Here is a 19,158-nt window from a genome sequence, read left to right as displayed (position 1 = left end):
GCAAAGCAAATAGCAAAGATCACTACAATTCAACATCTAGGCCCAGTCCTGGATTTGACTGATCTAAAATGCCACCTTCATCAGGGAAAATGTCAACAGCCAGACACGGCAATGTATAGAAAGGAGAGTGCTGGTTTGATTAGCATGACATGTTAACCCTGATTACCATAAAAGAAGGAATGTTTGTGTGTGTGTGTGTTTCAATGTCTCTGGTATAGTGAGTGACTTCATATCTGATCAACAAAAACATTAAGCCATGCAGAGACTCTTGTTCTGACCAAGGCTATACTAACATTTGTATAGAAACGCAGTTCTAAAAGGAAAAGACTGGAGCCATATTTTCTTTCAGTGTGATCAGACTCTCTTTTACAGTGGTAAGTGAATGAAAATGGCAGTTTAAGCATTCAGGCTGTCAGGAGCTAAAAGTACACAAAGGATAATCTCCACTCTTCTAAAAGCCTTGAACACACAGAGACCCTTCAATAGCACTTATTCAATAAAGCCTATTTCCTTTAATGAGGCCGATTAATGACCAATTCCTCTTTAGGGGATTCAGGCAGAGTGAGGCACAAAGAGCTCCGCCCCGAACTTTAAACATCACAGTGCTCTCGAGTTCAGCTCCTCTGGAGAACACTTCTAAACCTCTTTTATTAACGCTATTAAAATTTTGCCACTGAAGGTCTTAAAGCCATGCTCCATTTATTTGACTGTGACACCTTCTCTATTATGCTTCTTTGACAACTTCCCTCTCTTCCGTCTCTATGGCAGAGAAAGGTACAGTGTGCACAGTGCCTGTCTATTTCTTTTTTCAATAGGGTGGCCTCACATTCGAAAAAGTGGGGATTTAATTTTGAGGCAGAAAACATGATCGATCAATCAATATTTTATAAATAGGTATTTATCATTAATTATTTAGAATATCTTACTGTTGCTCCCAAAAATATCTAAAAATTCCCCATCTAGTCTAGTTTACATTTTATTTTTAGCTGACATTGAACTGCTGTGCCAAAACCTGAACATTTTGAAATTCTATTGAAACCAACTGTGCATCACATTATTGTGGCAACATCAGTCCTGGATGGCCGGATTTCGGAACAGTTTTTGGTTTATCCTGCTCACGCACCCCTGATTCACCCCTGAACTGCCAGGTTTAGCAGGTCTGTTAGAGCAGGGACATCAGCAAACTGGTTTCCAACATGCCTGAATTAGAGTGTGATCATGGATACACTGCACATTATGTAGCAATACTACAAAAAAAAAAAAAAATAATAATAATAATAAAAAAAAAATAATTATATATATATATATATATATATATATATATATATATATATATATATATATATATATATATATATATATACACACATACATACATACATACATACATACACACACACACACACACACGAGATTTATCATTATTATTTAGAATTGAATATCTTACTGTTGCTCCCAAAAATATCTAAAAATTCCCCTCTAGTCTAGTTTACATTTTATTTTTAGGAAACAAACAGTATTAAAGCACAAAGCAAACAAACGTGATTTTTATCGTGCCTAACCAAACATGGCTCTTCTGTTGCATCACTCCAAAGAACCCTTTAAGGCAGTCCACAGAGACAAGAGAAGAGAAACTGTAGAATCTGTTGTTCGGTTAAACTCGAAGGTAAGCTTTTCTTCTTTTCTAGGAGGACAGTGGTGCGTAAGCCTTATACTCAACCAGTCACCTCAGAATGACGCAGAGCGGTCACAGACACTGCAAAAAAAACGCTGACAATTACTGATCTTTAAGCTAATAAATAACCAATTTTGCTGGTTACAACGTATACATGTAGAATACAAGCCTAATATTCAACCTCTTATTCCTAATGGTGAACATGTGCACAAAAAGACACGCACTGTAAACAGCTCTTCATTACTCTGGCAGGTTAATTACTTGGCAATGTTCCCCTGCTGTGCTGGAAATTAGTGCAAATGAGTGAGTGTGTGAAATGTAGCTACAGACACCCATCTGCCTCCACAGTGATCAAGTCAGCTACACTCACACACGGTTTCAGAACATCAAGACATTGGCCATACATATGTCTCATATCAAGCCTTTTGGACTGAAATTACACCAGCGGTACAAGCCCTAACTCTTTTTACTAGTAAAAACTCAAATTCAACATCTCAGTAATAACATTTTTACTAGTAGAAACATTTCAGATATGAAATGTTTACAAGCAATAATGTCAGATTTACTGGTGTAAAGGCCATTCTGACTGGTCATATCACCAGGACAACAATGTCATTTTGACTGGTTATATGATCCCATTGATTTACACTGACCTTCACTCCCTCTTAAGTATAATTACATTATTACAAGTAAAAATTCCAGTTCCAGATATTTACAATGACCTTTTCCTAGTAGAAAGCATCTCCACTGTATAACCTGAAATGTAGAAATCTAAACTTATATTTAAAAGATCTATAATTGCACTTATCTTGAATGCATATTACTAATAGTCAAAACTAAATTCTCCAAGTAAAAACTGCATTACAAATTAAATGTGAGTTTTTACTAATAAAAACAGTCGCGGCTTGTATCAGTTTATGAGCGGAGAGCGTGCCCTGACGCACAGCCGTTTTGTCTGCAATGATGTCACTTCAATCATGGGTCGGAAACTTTTTTTAAATACGTTGTTATTGTCGACACTAAATGCACTCGTTTCTAAAGTGAGATTTATCAGCCTGCTACCTTAGAATTTCCAGTGAAAATGTGACTAAGAAAAGGTTAAGGCTAGAATCTGCAGGTGTGTTTGTGCGCTTTGGGCATGATCGGATATAAACCACAACTAATTACTCTATTCGACCATTATTTTGAGCACATTTTGTTGAGTAGGGAATGTCAAATACAATAGACCACATACACTTTGATAAGGGGTATAAACACCCCACTGCAGTGCTGACCATCATGCTGAGGTTCTTGTTTAAACCTATAGATTTAACATTAAAATGCTCGCTAACATTTTTAAGGTGAATTTACTAGGCAGCCCTAGTAAGTTCACATGTTATTGTTGGCCAATGGATCAATTCTGATCAGTAAATATCATCCTGCTGGTGGTCAAATGCTAGAAACATCAGATGAAGCTGACGGGTGTAATGCTGACTGGTGGAGAAAACAAGAACCCAACAAGATTGGAGGTTTGTATAGATGTTGGCATAGTTGGCAAGCAACAGGTCACTGCGGCACCTTTATTTTATGTATATATGTTACTGCTTATTATTGATTTGTCAAAAATATCAAGTATATAATAGACACATTTGTACCAAACACCACTTGTGATGATTTTTTTTTTTTTTTTAACATGGTCCAAAAATGCAAACAGCCCAAGCGTACTTGTAATACAACTGTGTTATAATACTGTGCATAACAGCAACAATTATGCAGCATTTTTATTTGTAATAGAAAGAATAACATATCTACGGGCCAAGAACACAGTTACCTGCATTATGTATGTCACAAGAACAGTGTGACGTTACATAACCCTCGAGTCATATTTCCTTAAATTCCTGCAATTCTGCTCTACCATCAGTCCACATGCCTCTGAAACTCTCAGAGCCTGTTCTGTATCTCTCAGCTTGTCTAGAAATGCATGTGTAAGCAGCAGCTCAGCGCACAAATTATACCTCACTCTAGGGGGAGTCCAGGTGCAAGAAACACTACCTCTATTTTTTATGTGGAGTTCTGAGAACATTTTAAAAAGTTGCTTATATGCAACATTAAATATTTAAACCCTTAAAAAAAAAAAATCTATCTTGCAGGTTACAAAGCTAGAATCGTTCTGCCCCTCCTGAACTTGTAGGGCAGCCCAGTTTTCTTAGATGTCTCTGGTTTCTCTTACACACATACAAACACATCACTAAAATGCACAGCACAGCAGATACAGTAAGTAAGTACAGCCAACTCGCTGGAGTCTCTGTATCTTCCAGTTGCCTAAGGCAGCACTGTCTGCATCACATCAGAATCAGGACACTCGCACACAGACACACAGACACAATCAATCGAACAAAAGAGCTCTCCCTACACTCACTAAACCACACCACACTTCATACACACTTAGTCTTTCACAACACACACACACTCTCAACTGACTGCAGGTACTGTAGCCCCGAAATTTGAAACTGTGCAAAAATATTTCCCCTCTCTGAATTGCCAAACCGCTACTGCACAAATGTTTTCAGATGTTTCCCGCAGACATGCACCAACCACAAATCCCTTACGTGAGTAAAAATACACAGTTAGCAATTAAATTCCCCACTGAGGCTCTTTTGAAGTGAAACACAAAAGAGAAATTACCTCTTGCCATTATGTTCTAAGGAAAGCATTACTGTAATATGATAGTGGCTTTAAATCGCCGCAGGTCTGTGATTTTGCTCATTTCTCAGGTGTTCTGTAGCCAACGTCTTTCCTGAAGTGCATGTGGGTGGGTATTTACACACCAAATGCGTTTACATTAGTCTGGATTCACACAGCAATTAGGGCTACATCATATAGACACGAGACTCGCATTATTTATATTGTGTACATACTGCAACTGTAGTAAGCCATGCAATATGTTAAAAATGCAATGGTGTGCGCTTATACAACTGCGATGTGGTCAAAGATGGGCCTGTCACTATAACAGAGTAGCTGGATTACACTGAAACATTGATTTGGGTTATTTTAATTAATCATTTTCATTAGTTCTTATTGTCATTTCCTGTTTAGTCAACAGAGCTGCTGTAGCTCCTCTTCTGCTGTAGCTTTTTCCCCCTAATCCTAATGTGCTACTCCGTCTTTCATTACATAAAAAACATAAATAAGCTAAATTATCAATGTGGCCTGTGCAGAAGTCTGGGCACCCCACAGAGTCCAGATGTATTCGGTACTGCCACTTTTGGTTCCATAAAGAATGATGTTTGTAAAAGAGATTTTAGAGTGAAGAACCTTTAAATTGGTGAAGAATTCTTTACAGATAGAGACTTTTTAGCTCTTTTTAAAATGTGGCCATCATTAGGCTGAAAAGAACAACAATTTCAGAGAGCTGGCAGAAACTTTATGAAAGGGAGGAATGCAGAATGCAGTGGTGAGCTCAGCAACACCTAAAAACCTAGAAGACCATGGAAGACGATCAAGTAGATGAACAAAGAGTTATTTACTTGGTTAAAAATATATAATAATAAAAACCCCCATCATGTAGTGATGTGAAGATGACTGTCAAGATAGTAGGCGCATCACTGTCAAAGTGCACACTCAAAAGACGCCTTCATGAACGCAAAGCATTTTGAAGGATTTACCTCAAGGTTTAGACTAGACTGCTAGAAAACCTCTAAAAAAAGACACCAGATCTGGAAAACAGTGGAGAGATCAAATCAAGATGAACTTGTGTAGAGGGAAGGAGAAATAGGGTTCATGCTCTAAAGCTGAAACTGTCAAACATGGTGGGGGCATTGTTATGACGTGGGCAAGTATGGCTGCCAACAGAACTGGTTATTGGTGTTTTTATGATGTGACTGCAGATAGAAGTAGTGGGATGAATTGAAAAGTGTGCATAATGATCCAAATGTACCGCAAAATCTAACAAAGAGCTTCTTAAGACAAAGAAATTGAATGTTCTTACAAGGTAAAATCAAAATCACCTGACCTCAACCCAACTGAGCATGCATTTTACTTACTGAAGGCGAAACTGAAGAAACTGAAACCCACAAAGCAGCAGAAACGATGGGCTTCTGCAGTAAAGGCCGAAAACAAAACAGTATCTCAGTTATTGACTGCAAAATATGTGCATTTACGTTTTTTAATAATTCATATAAGTTGAGGGACAATGTAAAAAGACTGAGTTGTCTGTTTGTATAATGTAGTGCTTGTGTTAAATTCTGGAAGTTGAAACTTCACATCTTGATTAGTTTGTTTCAGACAGAGGCAGAATTTAAAAAGAAATGGGTCACTGTTCAAATACTTATGGACATTACTGCAGATGTATATTTTGTGTCGAACACAAATCAAAAACAATAAACAATAAAAACTTATGCTTAACAAAAAGTTACTTCAGAGTGAATCCTGAGGAAAAACACTATACGGACAAAAGTATTGGGACACCTGATCATTCACTGTCTCTTCAGACATCAAGGGTATAGCAACTGTCTTTATTGGCCAGGCAAGGCTTTCTGCTAGATTTTTGGAGCACTGCTGTTGAATGATCATCACCCCACTCCACCTCATCCCCAAATCCCTAACTCATCCCAAATGTATTGGATCAGCACCATCATTCTAGAGAACAGCTGCCAATGCTGTAGCCCACGCCTGGCATTAAGCAATAGGTTCATGTTTATCTGCTCCTCCAGAGAGTCCTATTTTATTGGCAATACTCCTCTACAAGGATTAGACAAGCTGTGTGTGTGCATTTGCACATAGATTGCACATGTCAGAAATGGGTGCAATAAAGTAGCTTAATGCATTTATTAGCAGGGGTGTCCAGAAACATTTGGACATACAGTGCATCTGTATAAATGCATTATTCACCTTGTGATGCCCCTATGAGCCTTTTTATGACATACATGAAATATACAGCACACGCGCCTCTTCCATAACGATGGGTCACTGTCCCTGATCGACTCATCACACACAGTGACAGGCATTTATCAGCCTGCCACTGCCACCTAATCCAAGAGTGTAAGAGAGGGAGAGAGAGATGGTGAGAGAGCGAGATGATGTAAGCATTTAAAAGATAGAGAAAGCAAGGAGTTCAAAAGAACTTGTTGGGAGTCACTTCTGCACATCATGGTTTGGGAGTTTTGTGTGCATCAGACACAGGGTGTATTGGAAAGAGAATGTGTGTGTAAGAGAGAGAGAGGATGAGGAAAAAAAGTGAGAGAGAGCGCGCGAGCACAGAGTTAGTTGCAGCTGGAAGGCCTTGGGCCATCAGACAGAGCTTAAGCATCAATAATAGCCTTCATAATATCTTTTGTGTGTGTGTATATGTGTGTGTGTCCCTACACAGTTGTGTGTCTTCTCTACTTTTAACTAAAAATGTTCAGACAGAGCTTTATGCATTCTCCCCGCATGAAGATTAAGCCCTCCGGACAGCAACACATAGCAGACGCTTTAAGTGCCACAAGGTTGTCTGGTTGCATAAAATTTCACTTTAGAACAAAAGTCATATTGCATTGTTGGCAATGTAAAAAAAAAAACTTTAAGACCACCTAGACAGTCAAGTAAGTTAATTAGCTACAAACTACTGAAATAACACAAAGTGGATAAGAGTGGGAGGAGCTGTAGTAATCAAGTCTGGTGCAGTACGTTCTATACTTGTTAGGTACATTAGCCTTGTAGCTCCAGTACAACAATAAGCAGCCATTTAGCCATCAAGTCATTCCATGACACACCGGTGGGGTTTTCCTGGCTCATCAGGTTCCCAAACTTATTCAAATTTAGGTTTAAACAATAAATCATGATTATATCACGAGCAAATAGAATTAAATTGACACAGCACCAGGACCCTTACAGACACTTGGTGATGAGACAGGAGCGCATTCAGTGCAATTCTCATTCCACCGAAATTGTCACAGTTATTACCACTATGCCACTTTACTATAGTCATATAATTTATATATGTGTACATTTTTCAAGTTTCTCATTTTATTCTCCCTTTGTTTTACATTTACTTTATTTTATAGAGTGTTTATTTCTAAAGTGTTATTTTATTTTATTTTATTAGTGTGTTTATTTTAATACAGTGTCGTGTATTCTTACACGAACGGTTGTAACTGTAACAACTGCAATTTCCCTCCTGGGATCAATAAAGGATTTCTGAATTGCGAATAATGTGAACAACTTATGTTTGACATTTGACCCTGTATGGCTTACCTAAATAAAGTCATGAAAAATGAGGTTATGGCTTCCGTCCTTTGGGTTCTAGTTTCATTATATGTTAACTTGATATTGGGATTGGAGCTGCATTTCAAACAGTCAAGAACCACACTTACATTACTACACATTAGTCTTCAAAATGAAAGTGAATTAAGATGAGTGTATAAAACTAAATATGTAAATGAAAAATATGCTTTAGCAGAAGTTCATTTCTTTTCCAATTCCCTGCTTTCCTTAGAAAAAGAAAAGATAAGCAAAAAAAAAAAAAAAAAAAAAAACTTCAGTGCGCATTTGCATCCCATTATTACAGCTGCAATGGCTTGTTGTTGTTGTTAACTCAAAGCACTGAAATAAAAATGACGCCTGCCACTTTATCAATCTGAATTAAAAACACATCAGAGTCAAAATGCTTTTTAAAGTAATTTGGTAGTGATCAGCATAATTTGAAGCAGACCTTCTCTAATTTGCATGCATATTGATTTTGCCATTCCACATGGAGCACTTGACAGTGGGAGTTTTGCAGAGTAGCATTTAGCACTTTAATACTCAGTGATCTGTATTGATATGAAGCTGCTAAATAAATATAAATATAAACAACATTTAGAAAAGTTGTATTCCCCTTGATATCTATTTACACAATGCATGTGGGAGGTCTTCAGGCCTTTTCACTTGAGCGACCATTTAAAAAAATAATTATAAAGGTTTTCCTCATCATTCTGCACTCAATATCCCATTAGGATAAAGTAAAAACAATATTCTGTCGGTGAACAGCCATTTCCAGGTCTCCCTAGAAATTGATTTGATTGGGTTCGAGTCAGTGCTCTGGCTGGGCAACTCGTGGACATTGACAGAGTTGTCCTTAAGCAACTCTGGAAGGGGAACCTCTGGCCCAGTCTGAGGTCCTGTGCGCTCTGGATCAGGTTTCCATGAAGAATACTTCTCTGTACTTTGCTTCATTCAGATTTGAAGCTTAGAATTATGGCCTTAAAAGTTGCAAAATCTTTATCATCAGACCAAAGAAACTAGTTTTCCACAACCTGAGAGTCCTTTAGGTCTTTTCCTGAGGAGAGGCTTCTGTCTGGCCACTCTGCCATAAAGCCCAGACTGGTGGAGTGCTACAGTGATAGTTGACCTTCTGGATGTTTGCTCCAGTCTACACACAGTCAGAATGACCATTGGGTTCTTGGTCACATCTCTTAACAAGGCCCTTCTTCCGCAATTACCTAGTTTGGTGGGGCGGACAGCTCTAGGAAGAGTCCTGGCTGTTCCAAACTTTATCAATTTAAGAATTATGGAGGCCACTGTGCTCTTGGGAACTTTCAGTGCAGAGCACACATTTCTGTGCCTCCACATAATGAGCTCTACAGGCAGTTCTTTCCTCCTCATGGCCTGGTTTTTGCCTTGATATGCGCGGTCAGCTGTGAGACCTTATATAGACAGGTGTGTGTAATGTAATGAATTCATTTACCATAGTTGGACCTCAATCAAGGTGTAGAAACATATCAAATATGATCAAGAGGTCCCTAGAGCTAAAGTTCAAGTGTCATAGCAAAGAGTCTGAATACTTATGTGCATGTGAATTTTGTAATAGGAAAATTATATATATATATATATATATATATATATATATATATATATATATATATATATATATATATATATATATATATATATATATATTCTCCAGTGAAAGAGAAACCTAAAGCCCACTAAAAAAAAAAAAAAACAAGCAAACAAAATAACAGTAATTCCCTCACATTCCAGTAGCACCTCCTCTGGGACTAATTGCCTGCACCACCCAGGAAAAGGCAACATTCCGACAGAGAATTCCTAATCAAATTCCCCATTGTAAATGAACAGTGCCACTTCTTTCCCTCAGAGGAGCTGTCTGACCTTCCCACAATGCATTATTAAAGAGGAGAGCTTGAGACAAAAGGCTGAGAGTAAGAGAGTTAGCGAGAGAGCTGGAGAGAAGAGATACTGAAAAGAAAAAGAGTAAAACGTCAGGAAGGAGAAGGAATGATGTCATCTTGACTACTATTGCTGCAAAGAATACAACCCAAAAAAGAAATAAATAAGGAGAGATGAATGACAGAAAAACGCAGACAGACAGACAGAGACAGACAGAAGCCCCAGGCAGCATGCAGACAGAAAAGAGAGGGGGGGGGGGAAAGATGGAGGGATGAAAAATAGAGGAGGTGAAGTCTGAAGGTCAGTTATTATAAGCTGTCTCAGGTAGCATCCCACAGCACAGAGCTAATGGGAGAACCAGACACAGACACACAGACACACACACTTGTATTACACAGACAGGTGATGCCTCCAGACCTTGAGCAACCCAAACTGCCCCTTCAATCTTTCACTCAACATCTAGCTATGCTCTCTCTCTCTCTCCCTCCCTTTCCTCTCTTTAGGGGACTTTGCTGGAAGCGGCACTGATAAGCTTGAAAACTTGCTTACAGTTGGAAATGGGGTAGTGATTTTGACTCAGTTGCAGACACAGAGAAATGTCCACAGAATATGGATCACCCACCCTGTTCTATGCAGCAAAACATCCATGTGATGGTGGCAAAAGTCTTGATCAGCTCGTTTAACTTTACAACAGGTGCTATGGAAGAACTATATTGTGGCTCAATTATAACCAATAAACAGCAAAAACTGAATGATCCCGCCTACAATTCTAACATTTCCCAGACATGGAAGAGCAGACAACCATTCCTTTACTGTGCCAGAACTTTAAAGCAATAAACTCTTAAACAGAAGGTGCTAGAGACGCTACAGAAAAAAACATTTGTAAAAATTCTATAATTTTTTTTTAAAGAAGTCAATGTAAAGGTTCTTTTCCAATTTCAAATTCTTCACACCCACATCTACTTTAGAAAAAATGATCCCCTTTTTTAAGAGTACTGTAAAGGTAAAGGTGCACATATTTGTCACTGTACTATGTACAGCGAAATGTGTCCTCCGTATTTAACCCATCTGTAGTAGTGAACACACACACACACACTAGTGAACTAGAGGCAGTGAGTACACACACCCATTGTACAGTACATTTGTCTGTGTAAAATATGAAATCCAAATATTTGCCTGGTGCAAACCAGAGCACTACCTTCCAAGGCCGAGGGGAAAGTAGCAGGGAATTGTAGGAAACTGGCCGGCTGTGTCGACACTGAGCCAATTCCTCCACTTTATTGAAAACGTTTCCCATGGAGCACTGGAGATTACTGCTGGAGGGCGGGATACCACAGGGGATCATCAGTAGAGGAGAAAGGAGTGAGTGAGCGAGAGAGAAATGGAGAGAGAAAGAAAAGAGACTGTGTGCGTCAGGGTCAATTCATTGCTGCTTGCACAGTGGTGTGCGATGCCTACCTACTGTATCTGGTGACTAATCTAATTCTTTTTTTTTTTTTTGGGGAGAGGGCCCTGTAGGAACTTGACTGAGGTATGCGTGTATCTGTATGTGTGTGTGTGTCTTTCTCCCACATCCTTGAGCTGCAGAAGGCTAAGTTACTCAGCTCTCTCCCTGGAGTGGGTCTCTCATTGTTGGGGTGGGAGAGGATAATGATCGCCCTCGAGAACCTTCCGGCACTTGTCTGAGTGCTCCGAGAACAGCTTTACTGCCTTAAACACGTAACTCTCCGCTTCTGTGTTACACTACCCCTCCTGTCGCTGCCAGACAAAGAGGCAAACAAGAGCTGTAAAACAAGCATGAAGAGGAGTTATGTTGATCTTAGCTTAGCCATACACTCGTCAGGTGATTCATTAGGTAAACCTGTACATCTACTTATTCATGGGAGTACCAAAATCTTTGAAAACTGTATCTCTGGTATTTCTAGAACTGCTGATCTGCTATGCTAAGGTTTCAGCACAACAGTCTCTAGAGTTTACTCAGAAAAGAATAATAAAGAAATTCACCCTGTGGATGGTTGGAGCTGACACTGAAGCTACAGTAACTCAGATAGCCACTATGATAGAAGATAGCCACCTATGCCTATAAGTGTGGTGAGCAGAAACACATCTTAGAACACATAACACATCCAACCTTGAGGCAGATGGGCTTCAAAAGCAGACAAATCATGTTGGGTTCCACTTCTGTCAGCCGAGGACAGAAAGCTGAGGCTGCAGTGAGCAAAGAAAACTGAACAGACTGGACAGACAATGCCTAGTCTGATGAATCTCGATTTCTGCAGAGGCCCACAGAACCTAGGGTCAGTATGTGGGGAGGTAGGTGCTGAAAGGTTTCGTTTTTTTAGGGGTTCATGTTACTAATATCCATTTAGGCTACTTATGTAACTAATATCTATTTGGCCGTCTTGGGAGCAGCCCGATGTGGTCTTCTCTGTATACGGCACCTAACCCTGAATTGCTTCCTGGGAGCGGAGTTGACATCCAACCACTCTGGGTGTGTGTTGGTGTAAATCAGCCCCAGTGTTCATTTCCAAAGATGAATTGAATGCAGAGGTTGGATTCTGTGGCAATGCATTGTGATGAAGATGAAGGTGCTTAGTCTTGTTAAGTCTCATCTTATTTATGATTAGTAGTACACAGTCGTAATCAATTCCATCTGTAACAGCAGTGTCTTCTACACCAACATCAGCTATTGTAGATGATGTGTCTTCTGTTTTTTGAACAGATTAGATTAGATAATGCAGTAAATTAGCCTGGCAAAAACGCACAAGTCTCTACTCAGGAGGCCTTTTCAGCCTAAATGACAGAGTGCAACCCCCGTCTCTGCTGCTATATCTATACCTAGCACCATATAATCATGTGGCTGTCACAGTAAAAATACCACTTCATCATCAAACCACTACTACCTATAGTTAGAGCATACATATAATGCAAGGTATCTAAAATAAACACTATTTTAGTGACACACCCCCACAGCCTGCTATTCATGTTGCATGTTTTGTAAAGCTAATGCATAGGTTGTTTGTGGCACATGTCGTGCCAAGTGTTTTCCCCCTAAATTAGATCAGATGTTGTTCACTTAGTGGACACTAGACATGAAACTATGCCTGTGAATAGCAGTTTCTGTCCCTGTACAATGTTTATGTAACGTACAGAGATAGGGCGGCACTATATGTACCGATACTGCAGAAGGCTGAAATATGAAAACGAACAGCAGCTTTTTTGACACGTTTTCCTTGAATGCACTGCTGTGTTTGAGCCACTGATACTAGTGCAACGCACTAACACACCACAATTCAGGTGCTCAGACTGGTCCGAGGCTGGAAAGCTGCACAAGTCTAGGAGCGCGCTGGCTACCTAGCAATGATGCATTAGTAGCAGCTCGATAAAAGACGATGGCTGGTTTTACAGGTGTTGGAGGAGACCTGTGATAGTCTTTACCCTTCTAGTGTTTGGGGCATTGCTAGTGAAGGGGGGAGTTCACATGAACAGGGATTAGTAGATTGGCTCTCTTAGTCAGGAATAGTTTATCTGGTTTATTTACATCAAACTCTGCTACAATAACTTTTGGAACACATTTTCCTCAATATCGTTCAGCCCTAATATTCATGTTTAGGACACTTGGATCTCTGCCTTTTCACACATATTTAATAGGGGGTGATGCTCAAGACTTTTCACTCACAGAAAGGAGGATCTGAAAGCCGCTGTGAAGGACTTCGATATACTGATACTCCAGCAGGCAGCCCATCACAGAGACATAGGAGTGTGTCTCTCCGCTTCGCATTCCACTAGGAGGCATCTCACGTCGGACACACCCTGGGCCATGTTCACTCCACCACGAGTGGTGCGCAGAGATGTTAAAGGTCAAGAGGTCACTGTCCTATAGGAAGAGAAAGAGGAATGGTTATCACCATCAGAATCATCTATATGTTATCCATCATCCAGAGAAGCAACGCAACGCTAGCACACCGTAATGCAAGACATGCATAATTTAACAGATGCTATTGCACTGACAAAGATCATGTTCCATTATTCACACACACACACATTCACACATTTCCACTTTCACTAAAAAGAAATATAATTGCAAACAGTACAAGTAGAATTCTGTTAAGTTGCCCTGCCAATTAACATGTTCTCCCATTTCCCATTTCCTGTGCCAACGCAGTTGAGAGAGATTTGTATGCTGTATTATGAAAATGCAGACAATAATTGACCTGGAGTGCCGCAAAAAGTGTCAATTCTATCTCAAAAGATATTTTGTTTTGTCCTGAGCTTGCAGAAATATGCCTAGTACGTACAGACATGCTATAGCAGAATCCATCCATTTTAATCAAGCAAGTAGAGACAATACAGAAGTCTATGTGAGGCTTGGCTCCATTATAGTACATTATAGTAATTTGTATTGCTGGCAGAATGTTATGGAGTCTATATGATAAAAAAAAAAAAAAAAAAAAAAAAAAAACACTACCAGCTTCTATCTAGAACAGTGCTGTCTGTGGTCCTCATAATCACACATGCAAACATAGATCATTTAATAATATCTTTGAGAAATGTTTTACTGGAACCAACCTGCAAAAAACACACAGTAATAAACAAACACATACATAAATAAACGTCACTGCAGAACAAGCCTAACTAAGCAGTATGGATCGTGTGCATGTGGGTTCAGGGAGGAGGTCGATACAGCCTGTCTCGTCTGATGGCATACTTAATCATGACTGTGTTGTGTGACGGACAGCCACAGCCTGCAACCGCGCATGAGCGGACCACCTAACCAAAACACCTCAATCAATTAAGAGAGAAAGAAAGAGTGCCTGTGCATGAGAGAAAGAGAGAGAGAGAGAGTACACTCTGCACACAATATGTTCTTTTATATCTAATGTTAATGGATTGAATATATTTACAGTGCAATGTCAAAAATCCTTTAACTTGGTAAAATACCTACAAATCAGAGCACTGTTTTATCTTATATGAATATTTTAAAAATATGCTTTTTTGGGCAGATACTGGTTTTGTTTGTTGTGCACTTGACATTTTGAAGGTTTTGAAAACATCTGCTTGATCAGCAGAAAGTTCACTGGGAGTTGCACAGTGCTGCGCTGCCCCCAATTTTATTACGACCCAGTTGTAATAGACAGTGAGATTGGTCTCTCTGCCAGTGATGACCTGGAAGAGCATCCTAGCATCCTCCACATGTTCTTGCTCTATTAGCTTGATGTTATACTTTGCCTAACTCCCAAGTTTTTGGTGTAAAAGACAATAGGGATGAGTGCCTTTTTGTTTTGTCTACCATTTTCCCATGTTTCTTATTCGGACTTTAGTTTAGTTTTTGTGTCTTTTGGTTTCTTTTGTTTCAGATTTAGGTAGTTTGTTTGTGCTGCAGTCATTTTCTTGGTTATTTTGGCGCCCATGAAGAAACCATTTTCTATAATAACTAACAAACTCCATGCAATTATACAGTCGCCAGTGTTTGGTCTGGCAGAGGGTCTGGGAAGAGAGCCTACTCTTATTTTCTATTATGACCTGCTCTTAAACTGGGACATAACAGAACTGGGGGCTCGTCCGGGATGCAGGTGATCTTCAAATGTGTTAAACATTTCAATAACATACAGAGTGCATCTGTAGTAATTCAGAAAAGGCAGCTGGAGTTAGGCAAAAGAAGCACATGCTAGCATTCACTCCCCGGTAAACACTATCAATGTTGAAAATTTGTACCTGACTGCTGTTGAACCAACATTTTGAACTAGAAATATACAGCGTAATGTCATATTGCATAGGCTAAGCGTATCTTGATTATATCATTTGAAAAGAAAAAAAAGCGTCCAGCGCCATGCTATGATTTCCCATTAGACTGAGGCTTCTTGCTATAAGTCTTTAAAGCTTGCTCAACATCTATAAGCATGAAGAGTGAAGAGTGGGTGGGCCTCAGATTGGTCTTAGTGATTATTCGGACCTACTTCTTTTGACATGTGTTGTCATGAAATGAGTCATAGGTTACGAAGGCTTGTGGGAGACGGGATTATTTCCTGCCATTTGAAGGGTCAGAGTGAACATTACTATAGCAGGGGTTTCTGGAAGCTCATGCTGGATTATAGAGTGCCATTTAGAGGAGTTCTGGTAGAGCTGTGTCATTTTTAGGGGTGAAGGTAGCATGGCTGAGCGGTGGGGTGTAGAGAGAGAGCAGCTGGCAGGGGCCAGACTGAAGCATTAATCCAACAGATGGACAAACACACACTGCTCACACAACTACATATGGAGAGCAGGGAGAGAGACAGCTAATGGAAGACACGCATACACACCCACACTCCCCACGCGCTTACGCACACACAGGCCCAAAAAGGAGGAGGGGGTTACTGCTGTTGCACCAGCTCATAAGCATAAAGTCACACACACACACACACACACACACACACACACACACACACACACACACACACACACACACACACACACCAAATACATGAAGGTATACACACACAGGCAGACAATCAAATGCACAGACACACCAACAAACACCACCCAAAGCAGATGCACTCTACACAGCAGGTTATTTCATGTAATGAATATTCATTAATATGCACTTAAGCACAATTGACTCAGTTCAGATTGAAGAGGGGGTGTGAGTATATTTAAATGTGTGTGTGTGTGTGTGTGTGCCCTTTCATATATTTACTGGACATAAGAACGCCCTGGCACTGTAGGAAAAACAGGACTAACCTACAATGTCTGAAACAATAAACGTAAAGTAAGAAATTGAACAAAATCGATCCTTTGAAGTTTTATTTTTTTGAAGTAATATTATTATTATTATTACTATTATTATAAATCAGAAATATCAGTTTTTGGTTATTAAATTCATATTAGGCTAAGGTTAGGATTCAGATTTAGTTAATAGAGTTAGTATGGTTAGGTTTAGGTTTCTGGTTAGTGTGGTTGAGGTTAGGGTTAGAATTGGTAGAGTTTAGGTTAGAATTCGGATTAGGGTTGAGGTCAGAGTTAGAGTTAGAATAAAGGCAATAAGGATTTAGGTTAATTAAGAGTAGAGTTAGAGTTCAACTAAGAATAGAGCCAGTAGAGTTAATCTTAGGGTTAAGATGTATGCTTAAGGCTTGGATTAGGTTTAGGTTAGGGTTAAGCTTAGGGTTAGTAGCATTACTTAGCCACAATAATACAAAGCCAGCAGCGGTCCTCACTAATATAGGAAAACGTGTGTGTGTGTGTGTATAGAACAGTGTGGGGGTAGGGGATCTGAAGAGTGACAGTGTGTTGGGTGGGAGGTGTGGGGGTATGGTAAATGCAAAATAGGCAGAACACTGAATAGGAGAGAGAAAGAAAGCAGAAGGGGCGGGAGATGAAAGCAAGATAATAAAAAAATCAGAGACAAGAGAAAGATAGAGAAGTAAGTAGAGTACAATAATGAGGGAAAATTTACTACGTCTCTAACTGTGTTAACTGTTTGACTGATGCACATTGTTTAAATGTCAATTTGAAAAAAGCTCTTCGAATAATCTCACAAATGTAATGGCTGCTACCAATACTAATAATAGCCACTACTGCCAATTACAATAAAATGTCATATTTGGTTAAAAGCAATACTCCTCACACGTCCTCACGTCTAGTGTTAAAATATAAGCAATATTCTAGTCATATTTATTGATATAGGGAATACAGGAGTGCTCAGCAGCCAAGCAATATTTCACATCTTGAAAGTAAATGAAATCAGTAACTATCAGGTGTGCAATAAAACGGTATGTGTGTTTGCACGCAATCAAATGGAGATTATAAAGTAGCTTATGTGTGAAGATTGATGAACATAATGCAGAACCAAATTTTACAAAAGGTGAGTTCCACCCAGGAACCTTAAGATGCAAACCGGTAGCAAGTTAGGAACATGCCATGCTGCAATTAACTCAAGCTGATTGGCGTCTGACTACTGCGAGTGCAAATGATTCCTAGGAGCATGAAGACCTTCTTCTGCTTCTTTTAAATCAGCTGTGTGCGAAGATTTTGGGTTCCCCTGAAACTTTGACAGCAATGGAGAGCAGACAGGTGTAGAGTAAGTGTCTGGAATCACAAACATTTAAATGCTTCAAGAGCATAGTCATACATTCTCACCTTCGCAACATATTAGAAATAGACATGATATAATGTAAATAACAAGCATGCGGAGGCGGGGCTTAGTGAGGAGTGGGCAGGATAAGACAAAGCCAATCAGAAATCGTTCTGCTTCCTAAGTCACCATGGCCACTGACGGAAGCATAGACATTTGGAACGTTTCTGACCCAACAGCATTTAACAAGGGAAAATCCTCTCTATTTCATCATAAACTCATGTGGAGTTACAGATGCAGCAGCTCATGATTTACACTGTCCACTGGTGGAGCGCAGTGTTCAGACATCGCAATGTTTTCCAATATGAGAATACAAAACTATAGATTTATATATCAAAAATTCTAAGGAAAAATGGCAGCAGCCAAATGGATTGGAGAGGCATAGATCTCGATGTCCTTTTTTAATGATTTGATCCAGTTCCCGGACAATGGTCATTATTCAATTGCTTTATAAATCAGCATATTAGGTTCAGTGCAACTAGGGGCATGACTGAAGAGTCTTAGTTTTAAGATGAAAAGCAGTCACATTAACACACACACACACACACACACACACACACACACACACACACACACACACACACATGCCCATAAATGACAGCGAGCCTGTAGTTCACATTCTTCACACAGGGGCTCTGTATTTGTTTCCATGACCTGTCAGCACATGTAAAAAGCTGAGTGTGGTTGGTTTATGTTTGACAGAGGGATGAAGTGGCAAGGGGAAAGCTTAACACCAGCTTTTCTTTCTCAGAGAAAACACCTGAGGGGCCTTTCCTTGAATTCATTTTCACATGAAAAAGCAAAACCTGACGTTTCAGTCAGCTTTAATTCCAGAGCATTCACGTTCAGAACTTCACAAAGAACTGAATACACTGGAAAATGCCCACAGACCCATCTGTACACACACTCACAAGCATTTACAAGCTCAAGCTCTGTAAAACCTGCTAATGATCAGAAACTGGGCCAAATGAGTGTTGTTATTCTTAAGTTCAAGCTAAAAAAATAACTGTGTTTTTTGTTTGAGGGGGTGAGCAATGTGAGGACATTTGACTGTTGACACTGTGATACTTATCCAAAAAGATCATTTTCCGAACAGATCATGGGTACGTTTTTCCACAGCCAATCAACGAACGCCATGTATTCCAGCATATTCTTATACATTACAAATTTAAAATAAAAAAAGACAATTATAGTCTAGATTTTATAACAAACAGGCTCATTGACTTACGACTGCTGATAACTTCTG

The 19,158-nt window shown here is 39.5% G+C and overlaps 1 protein-coding gene across 2 annotated transcripts in view; it reads right to left on the bottom strand.

The window, feature by feature from the left end:
* nkain4 (sodium/potassium transporting ATPase interacting 4) overlaps positions 1-19,158 on the bottom strand; it is a 70,936-nt gene that overhangs the window by 20,462 nt on the left and 31,316 nt on the right. For both annotated transcript variants that reach the window (XM_072696621.1, XM_072696622.1), the window contains exon 4: positions 13,482-13,679. In XM_072696621.1, coding sequence (XP_072552722.1) covers positions 13,482-13,679 — 198 coding nt within the window. The remainder of the gene's footprint in view (positions 1-13,481; positions 13,680-19,158) is intronic.

Source organism: Salminus brasiliensis, chromosome 14 (genome assembly GCF_030463535.1).
Source record: "Salminus brasiliensis chromosome 14, fSalBra1.hap2, whole genome shotgun sequence".
Lineage (NCBI taxonomy): Eukaryota > Metazoa > Chordata > Actinopteri > Characiformes > Bryconidae > Salminus > Salminus brasiliensis.
The sequence above is the reverse complement of the archived record's forward strand: the minus strand, read 5'-3'. Positions and strand labels throughout refer to the sequence as shown.